The 10,238-nt window shown below is 31.2% G+C and overlaps 2 protein-coding genes across 2 annotated transcripts; both read right to left on the reverse strand.

The window, feature by feature from the left end:
* Positions 1-5,593: 5,593 nt before the first annotated feature.
* Positions 5,594-6,903, reverse strand: LOC134260977 (uncharacterized). The gene is made up of 3 exons (XM_062743479.1): positions 6,897-6,903; positions 6,596-6,763; positions 5,594-5,942 (listed from the first exon to the last, which is right to left on the reverse strand). Exons 1-3 carry the CDS (start codon positions 6,901-6,903, stop codon positions 5,668-5,670), a joined length of 450 nt encoding a protein of 149 aa, XP_062599463.1. The 3' UTR covers positions 5,594-5,667.
* Positions 6,904-9,065: 2,162 nt separating this feature from the next.
* On the reverse strand, positions 9,066-10,233 carry LOC134260978 (uncharacterized; the record flags this gene model as incomplete). Its single annotated transcript, XM_062743480.1, has 2 exons — positions 9,066-9,899; positions 10,129-10,233. Coding segments are annotated over 2 exons (444 nt in total), but the record flags the coding sequence as incomplete, so codon positions are not given.
* Between the last annotated feature and the right edge of the window lie 5 nt (positions 10,234-10,238).

The raw sequence follows: 10,238 nt of genomic DNA on the forward strand, positions 1-10,238 counted from the left end.
AAAAGAATTTTAAAAAGTAGGTCAAATTCTAAGGTCAAGGTCAATGGATCAAAGGTCTTGTCACAAGGATTAAATAAATAAAGTATGAAAGCACTAGCTCTAACCATTTAAAAGATTTCTTAAAGGTAGGTGAAACTTCAAGGTCAAGGTGTAAGGTCAAAGTTCTTGGTTTCCAATGAAGGGTCTTCTTACAAGGATTACATATGTGAAGTATGAAAGCTCTAGCCCTTACCGTTCAAAAGTTATTGCCAAGGTTAAAGTTTTTTCCATAAGTAATTAAATCTCCAAGGTCAAAAGGTCAAGGTTGTTGGTATCCAATGAAACGTCTTACCACAAAGAATACTTATGTGAAGTATAAATGTCCTGGTTTTTACTGTTCAGAAGATATTGCCAAAGTAAAATTTTGGAATTTTTGTGTAAAAGTGGGTCAAACTCCAAGGTCAAGGTAAAAAGATTAAATTTGGTGGTACCCAAAAGAAAAGGTCACAAGGAATACACATGTTAAATATAAAAATCATAGCTTCACTAAATCAAAAGTTATGGGCAAGGTTAAAGTTTTTGCGGAATAACAGAGAGACAGAAAGACGGACGGATACGACAAAAACTATATACCCCCGAAACTTCGTTTACGGGTGCAAAAAAATGTCTTTCTTTTTATGACATCTCCATGCAGTTAAAACATGTTCTATGTACAAAATTAACCAATTATAAAAGAAACAGGATGTGTTTGTGAAACACCGATGCCCCCGTATGGCAACATAACATAGGTTAAAGATCAAATATATTGGTACCTAAAGTAAGACCTTTTCACACAAAAATACAAATGTGAAATATAAAACCCTAGCACCACCTGTTCAAAGGTTATGACCATGGTTTACGTTTTTAAAGGTAGGACAAACTCCGGGGTCAAGGTCAATAGGGTCAGGTTGTTGGTTTCTAAAGAAAGGCCTTGTCTTAAAGATTACATATGGGAAGTATGAAAGCCCTGGCCCTTACCTTAGGGTCAAAGTTTGTAAAAAGTAGGTTAATGTCTATGATCAAGGTCAATGGGTCAAGTTGTTGATATCCAATGAAAGGTTCTGTCACAAGGATTAATATGTGAAGTATGAAAGTTCTAGCTTTACCGTCAAAAGTTATGGCCAAGGTTAAAGTTTTTTCGTAAGTACGGAAATCTACAAGGTCAAGGTCAAAAGGTCGAAATTGTTGATTTCAAACAGAAGGTCTTGCCAAAAAGAATTGATATTTGAACTATGAAATTCCTCGTATCTACCGTTTATATATTAGGGCCAAAGTAAAAGATTTGACCTTTTGTGTAAAAATGGGTCAAACTCCAAGGTCAAGGTCAAAGGGTCAAAGTTCTTGATATGAAATGAAAGGTCTTGTCTCAAAGATTAAATATGTGGTGGAGTATGATAGCCCTGGTCCTAACCCTTCAAAAATTAAGGTCAAGGTTGTATTTTAAAAGTAGGTCAAACTCCAAGATCAAGGATTTTGTATCCAATGGAGCTTTTTTCACAAGGATTACATATGTGAAGTATGAAAGCCCTGGCCCTTACCGTTCAAAAGTTATGGCAAAGGTGAAATCTCCAAGGGCAAGGTCAAAAGGTCAAGGTTGTTGGTACTCAATGAAAGGTCTTGCCACAAAAAATATATGTGTGAAGTATAAATGTCCTGGTTACTACTGTTCAAAAGATATGGTCAAAGTAAAAGTTTGGAATTTTTGTGTAAAAGTGGGTCAAACTCGAAGGTCAAGGCCAAAAGATCAAAATTGTTGGTACCCAAAGAAATGTCTTGTCACAAGAAATACACATATGAAATATGAAAGTCATAGCTTTTCTAAATCAAAAGTTATGAGCAAGGTTAAAGGTTGCGAACAAACAGACAGCTAGACAGACAGAGAGACAGATAGACGGACGGACACGACAAAAACTATATATAAAAAGAAAAAGAAAATTGTTTAACTTGATAAAATAATCTCTACACAAACCATAAACATATGCTATATATATATTAAAAGAATTATGGGTAATATCGACAAATCACAGATCTTTTGTAATCTCTAAACTCAGCAGCTTTCCATTTGTACATGAGAACAGGTTCTCTTTCTTGTTAGGTACTATGGCTATTCTGTCTCCAGTATAGGCATCACTTGTATTTTTAAACTTTGTAAAATTCAGAGTCTCCTGAATTCCAAACAAAGACCTCCAAGTATCATCCGCTGATTTCTGTCCATCAATAATCAATTGATTGCTATATCTGATTTCCGGAGTAGGGTCAGCTGTTTTATTGGTAAATGAATCTGTGAAATAAGATATAAAAAAAAACATGGAATACATTTTATGATATATTTTTTCAAAAAATATTAATTTATTTAATAATCTTTTTTATTTCAAATTGCGTTTCTAGCATGTCTCGTTATTTGATGATTCCGATGTGATAAACGCCATTCTATTTAGTTTGCAAATACACAAAGTAAATGAATTCTTTATCCGTTTCTTTAAAAATAATTATGATAATGCCAGAAATAAACAGGTTTAATTAAGGAGTGAATTTAATAACTCAAGTTATACTGTATAAACAGGAATGTAACCAGTTTGTGCTTTATAAGCGAAGTACGACGCATTTTATTTGTATAAAAAGTATGATGCTCCATCCCAGTAATACCAGTATACTAGTACTACCTTTGCTAGGTATTAAAAAATCCTTATAATTTTAATTTTCCGTCATGAAGTTTTGAAATTAAGTCATTATATTTAAAAAAATGTAGATTATTTTTTATCCAATCAAATGACACGTTAACAAAACCAAATTTTAAATAATTCTAAGTTTATGAAGCTTTGGTAGTGACAAAAAACGAAAAAGCTTTGTTGATTATACTTACAAATTAAACTGCTCACAAACAAGTTCTCTTCCTCTGAATTAACTTTGATGAGTGTATCATTTCTCTCGAGGCAAGTGTTAATGGATTTTTCTCTCTTGAAATTGTTTCCAGCATACCGGAAACAGTAATGGCATTGTCTGGTGTAGAAATAGCCTTTTCGACAGGGACCTATTCAAAGCATATCTCATAACTAACATTGAAATATAAGGAGATTAACAAACAATTTTCAAGCTCAATAACTGACCCAAAATACATACCCGTGGTTGAATACGTTTTCCAACCAGAGGAGAAATTTCCGTTATCATCAAATAAAAAATGAGTCCAGTACAGACGACAGTTAAGCTGATCTTCATTTATTTGGAAAGATTCACAAGATGGATTACTTAAGCAAATCGCAGAACATTCTGATATCGTGTGGGATGTTATTTCAAACATAAATGCGTGATTGAAAGTGAAGTCATTCAGATCTTCACGAAATATGAAGGAGGTAGACTGGATATCTCCAGAATGTATCACCTGACTGATCATTAATAACTGTTGTATGATAAGTTGCAACCTTGATTTACGCATGTTGCTTTTTGATTATACTTGGACATTGGTCGTCTATCTAAATTATGATGTTAAACGTCATCTCAAATTTGGGATTTGTTCATGCGCAATTTAATTTAGTGTACTTTTACTAACAAACTATCAATTTTTCTGAATGAAAAATAAAAGAGGATAATGGAACCATATCTATTTTCACAAATTCAATATTTACCCTTTTATTCATTGCTTTGTCGTTGCTTTTATAGTATCTTGAAGGGTCATCTAATTTTTACAAGTAAATCGTTTTTCAATAGATTGTTTTGGCAAATAAATCTATTGTCGCTACCTTTTAACGTCGGCAGAACACCAACATATTTAGATGGATAATATTTTATGGGAAAGGTGGAGATCTTTAAAAGAAATAAAGCCACCGTGTCGGTTCTTATTAAATTTACTATACTTTGTAAATCCGAATTCCTAACAATTAGTATGAGGGACATCAGCCAAAATACGACCCATTGACAGATAATTTTTGCTTACAAAGCCATCATAACGACGGTAGAACTTATAGAATAATGACTTTAAATGGAGTTATTTAATTCCCTGTAACATCAACATTTGTTTTAGGAGCTAGGATATACCCGGGTAGAGTATAGATAAGCTTCACTTTCATTTGCAGCTACATTTGACTATGATATCAAAAAGCCTATTTTTACTATGTAAATGGTATAAATTGTAAAACTAAAATCTTATCTTTTGAAATATCCTACTTTTGAAAAAATTGGATGAGTTTATAATATCTAAAAGTTCCTGATACTTTTGAGAATATGTTCAATCTCATTACTACTACTTCTAAAATATGCTGTAGCACAAAACGTTTGAAGTTTCTCCTTCACAACATTTAATGTTAATAAATCTTTGCAAGGATTCACTAATGTTTACAGCATCTTCATATTTCTATATCAGCAAATATAATGTAAATACCAAGGGGTTGAATCAGAATTATCTGCGTAAACACATGATAATTTAGAAAACCTGTGCTTGGCAAACCATTTCCCATCTTCAAAAGCCAATTAAAACATGTCACCAATGCACCTGAAACATTGATTTTACAATAAATTACCTTATAAAACTTATGACGTATACCCAGTAGTAAAATGTACAGATTTTAGTTTATGTTTACGAGTTGTAAATCTCTGAAACTCCTTGATTATCAACATGAAACCAGATTTTTCATTTCCTATTTTATTTAACAATTTAACATTCACATCTATTATCTTCACTTCTTAGATCAGAATTATGTTTCCCTTTGTCAAAGAACCATTTAATGTCTATTTGATTTATAGGTATTTGAATTATATGATAATCTTTCCAAATTTAAAATATTTGCTCTAGAAAAAAAACCCAGAAATAAATGGGGAAAATATTATTTTCAGATCCAAGCTAGGACAATTCCAAGTTTTGCTACTGCAAACCCGCCACTATATGATAAATATTTGGTGATAGTTTCCTCAAATTTCAATCAGAGGATGTAGGAAAAGTTGTGAATAAGGATGACTCCCCCTCTAGAGTAGCGAATGGGTGATGGATCAAAAGATAGATACTCTCATCACTATTAAAAATATATCCCCGCTTTTCTGCAAAATTTTAATTTACACATTTATCTAACGTAAATTTCTAACGAAAGTCTCTTCCAGTCTTCGCAGGAGCTTCCAAACTGAAGCTGAAAAATCGACTTGCAATGTTTGATTTATATAATATTTATGTTTTGTAAATTAACATGTTAGTGCATTAAATAAAATTATGGCTTTAATTTAATATACATTTACATGTAGTTTTATTTTTTCAATTTTTTTTACTCGTGCAAATGTTGACAATTTTCATAATTTGATATATTTTGCGGTTAATTTTATAAATTTTATATTTATGCATTTTCCTTTTTTGCATGCGAGATCAATGGTATCTTTAAACTGAAATTTGGTTAAATAAATATCAAATTTTTGATATGCAAATACTGTGTATTTGATTTTATCATGTTTTACATTTATGACCTTTTACAGAGATTGAAAAACTACAATTGTGAGGTGTTTTTTTAATTCCTTTCAAGAAAAGCATACAACAATAACGGCAAAGACGCACTCAAGTTTCTATTTCGTCGTTTCATTTTAGTTCACTATTTTCCATTCATTTACTTTAGTTTTCTTCGATGCATGCACCTATTTTATGGTACAAAATGTTTTAAATTTATTCCTTCCATGTTAGGGTTGATACTGACAAAACACAGACTTTTTATAGGTATTAAGAGATCCAGCTTTCCATATGTATTCTTTCAAATCTAGGAAGGTCGTAGGTGACATGTATATTCTTCTTCCAGTGGAGGCCGTATACCCATCTTCAAACTTTGTATAGTTTAGAATCTCGTGTGTTCCGAATAACGATCTCCAGTGACCATCCGATGCTTTCTCACCGTCAATAATCAGTTGGTGACTTTTGATATCAGATGCAATGTTCAATGTCTTGTTGACAAATGAATCTAGCAAATGAGATATCACAAAAAATATCTTAACTATTCATTAATTTTTTAGCAATCCTTTTTATATTACTGTAATTCCAATATTGTAAACAATAATCTGTCAACATTTATAATTATGCATAGAGTGAAATCATATTTTAATTCTGGGTTAACCTGATTTGAACGTTAACCATTCAACTGTTCAATTACAAAACTTTAATATACAGTGAAACAAAATACAAAACAGCTCCAAATCAAAATTAAAATGGTAATTTTTATAGAAAAATAAATTTTTATTGAAAAAATATATATTAAGGTTAAATAGCGTAAAGTAGCAATAAGCAATCAAACCTCCCAACCCGAGAATCGAATGATATTTTTGTTAAATATACTAAGTAAATAAAGTTAAGTTCAGAGAATCTAAGATGGGAATGAACACTCCGACCTCTTTACCCTAAAAAATTTTATTTTGAGGTTAAATAGTCTATGGGGGCAGAAAACATTCACATCTCTTAACCAAGAAACGAATCTCAATCTGAAAAAAAAACCGAAAAATTGAAATGACCAACCAGTGCTCTTCATTCAGAAACTGAAATAAATCTTATTCGTTTCAACCTCCTACATACAAATTAAAATCATAACGAAAAACATTTAACATAATGATTTTTACTTACAAATTAAACTGCTCACAAACAAATTTTCTTCCCCTGAATTGACTTTAATAAGCGTTTCATTTCTGCTGTAGCAAGCGTTAAAGGAAGATTCCTTTGTAAAAGAATATCCAGCATATCGGATACAGTAGTGATATTGTCTGGTGTAGAAATATCCACTCCGACACGGACCTGTTAGAAAAATGTTAAACGAGATTTGATTTTAAGATCAAATGACCTGTTTGTTATTGGTGGCATAAAACAGATATGATATGAAATTTGTATACAAATTCATGATAAATCATGTATTTTTCATGTTTCATACATCGCATTGTACATGTTAGAAAGTAATGAATGACCATAAATTAGGTTAAACAAGAGTAAATTTTAAAAAATTCTATATGTAAAAACATTTAATTTAGAAGTTCTTTTTCTATTGACTGTTGCAAGTTAATTCATAACAAAAAAACTTTTTTATAAATAGAAATCAGCCACTATTTATTATATATCGGTCAATCTGGTTTTCATTCATAAAACCTACCTGTTTCTGAATATGTTTTCCAACCAATTGAGAAATTTCCTACGGCATCAAGAAAAAAATGAGTCCAGAACAGATGGCAGCTATGTTGTTTTTCATTTATTTGAAAAGATGCACACGACGGATAACTTAAGCAAAGTAAAGAACATTGATATATTTCATGAACAGAAGTTTCAATCAAAAGTGCATGATTGAATTTGACGTCATTCAAATCTTCACGGTACAAAAAATATGTAGATTGGGTAGCTCTGGATAGCCACACTAGGCTAAAAATGAGAAAATATTGAAAGATAAGTTGCAATCCTAATAAACGCATGTTTCGTTCTGATTTTTCTGGTTTTGCAACTTTAAAAGATATTTCACATTATCTCAGTTTCCGTTTTAGGGAGATTTTGTGTAACGCATTACCTTTCTTTAAGTTTGTAACCCATTAGCTTTTTGATTAGAAATGAGGAGGATAATGGATATATATTTATTCTTTCTAAAAATTGATGTTTACCTATAGTACCCTAAGCCTCCATAGTCATTTCCGGATATTATCATAAATCGATTTTATACAGCTTTTTGTTTTGGACAAAGTTAATAAAAACGGGCGAACAATTAAAGGATTAGCTTTACTGGCAGATTTATAAAAAGTCTCTCGATACTAAAGCAATCGTTTAGTTTGCAATTCTTAAAAAAAGAATATTGTGCACATTATTTGCTCTGCTCCAATCTTGTATTGTTGAGTGGACTTTTGAGAATGAATTCTATTCGTTATTTCCATTAATACCATTAAAACTTCTTTTACTCATATATTACCAGAACCAAATGAATAATATCTTATACGTATAGAAAAATGTTTTAGGTTTGTTCAGCAAATTATTACTAAAAGCCTATTTAATTACAACATTAGTTTTTCTCTCAATGTGGTCTGTTATATGAATATGCTTCGAGAGATGTATTTTTTATAAAATAATGTGATTAAGTCTGTCTGTTTCAACGGGCTTGTACATGCAGAAAAACAAGAAGGGTGGAAGATTTTTCTACACAGTGCAAAATTACAAGTATATCATCCTGGGTTTTCTTGATAAAATATTATAGAGAACATCATTGTTGGTTCAACATTAAATTTCTCTCTGATCATGTTTATTTAGAAACATTTAAATGGCATGTTCATGTTTGAATTGATTTTACTTGATAATCTAGCTAAAATTTTAGTTTAAGATTTAGGAGTCTTTTCTATTTGTTTTAGTAATTCATTAAGTCATGTTATATTCAATCTGACACTAACAATAAGACCAAGATAAAATCAAAGATTAATCTTGACCATTTATTGAAACTTTCAACACAGAAAGATAGTTTTCATTTTGTCCGTCAGCCGCTTTACATATTCATAAGGAGATTCACTATCAGTCATAATCAGACGAGTCTTATTCATTTTTTTCTTAAACTTTCTTTTTCTTCTTACTTTTTTTTTATTTCATAGATACTATTCAGACTGAGAAAAAAAGATTGGACTCTGTTTGAGAAAAACCCTTTGCTTTAATTTACCTATTAACAACGGATCTTAAATTGATATTACGTTTCTTCCATGGTCGAATTTTCAGAAGTATTTTGAATTCATAGATTCCATTTTATTAGAATTTTAAGTAATCATAAATATATTATTCAGGAGTAAAACGGTTATAATTTTTCTTTGAATATTCTATATTATAATTTTTTTCATAATTAATCGCAATTTTTGTATCTAATTCTGCTTTAAGATATTTGGCAAAAAACCTCTATTTAGTAAGAGTGCTTAATTTTATGAATGAAATCTGAATTTCTGTTTTTAGACGTTTTTCTCTTTTTTTTTTTTTTTTATAGATTTTTCTGGTAATATTGGTCGACTGTTGTTTTATGTCCCTTTCGGGAATTTTTCACTCGGGAATCATCATATAATATACTAGTGAATGGATTCAATTTTCAATTGAGCAGTAAGATTCTTTATCGTGTCTGTGCGTACCGGGGCCTAGGTTTTTAAGGTCTCATCCGAGAGACCCGCAACTTTAACTTGAAAGAGCCGAACCCTGTACGAAAGAACAATTGCTACCTAATTTTTATCGATTTGGGTCATTCGCAGTAATGATTCGAACACACGACCTACCGGTCACCTCTATGCATATTGAAAATGCATTTAAAATAGCCAAACATAGGCTCATACGCGACAAGCATGTTCTACACACATAATATAGACAAAAGTTAAATGATGTGAAATATATTTAGTTAATATACATTTTTATTGCAGTTTAAAATTTATGAAATGACCATATACAAAATTAAGCTTATGATAAAACTCATAGCTTGATGAAGCAGCAAACTTGATATGAGACATTCATGTGTGCAATCCATTCAAACTTTCCTTTTATTCAGAGAATTGCAGATAGTGTTCATTCATCTAAATGATTTCTATACTGTGATTCTGTCTGTCTAGCTTGATTTTTTCCTGGTAAATACCATGTCATTTCTGTGTAGGGGATGATTGACGAATTGGTGGTTGGCATGGTAACCATGGTCCAGTAAATATTTCATCACAGACATGTCACTTCCTGATCCTTCTACAAATTCCACGGTGATCACATTAATGGAATATTTAGATAAAGGTATAGCTTTAAGAATTTCCATTTCTTGGTCTCTGGCATCTACACTGAGCAGATCAACTGTATTTTTACCCAGTGCATTCAGTATGGATTCCAACCACAAACATGGAACCTTTATGTGTCCTTCAATGGCGTCTTCGAATTCTTTTTCAGGTTTACTTGAATTACTCTAAAATGTTATATAGTAAATATTAAGGGGATAAAACAAACATGTATACTACTAGTAATTCAATTAACAGTATTGGTTGTAATAGTTGGCTGAAATCAATAATAGGCAAGTTCAAAATCAAACCAAAAAGAATGATTCCTCTGAATATTTTTTCAGAGATTTTCTTTTTTTCTGATTTTTTTTAAAGATCCGTTGACTAAATAATGACAGATAAAGTGTTGTTACAAACCCTGACGCATGTCCTTAATGTTAAGGCTTTTCTGTGTTTCTGACGTAGTTGTCTGTAGCGCCCTGGATGAGGTTCGATGAGAAGACCGTCCCAATCCCTCGATCTCTCAA

Source organism: Saccostrea cucullata, unplaced genomic scaffold (genome assembly GCF_032062105.1).
Source record: "Saccostrea cucullata isolate Sc308-1 unplaced genomic scaffold, CSIRO_AGI_Scuc_v1 ctg18388, whole genome shotgun sequence".
NCBI lineage: Eukaryota > Metazoa > Mollusca > Bivalvia > Ostreida > Ostreidae > Saccostrea > Saccostrea cuccullata.

Coding starts and splice junctions, on each gene's coding strand:
- LOC134260977 (XM_062743479.1), bottom strand. Junction 5,943..6,595: donor GTTTGTGAGCAGTTTAATTT/GTAAGTAAAAAT, acceptor CTCATTTGCTAG/ATTCATTTGTCAACAAGACA.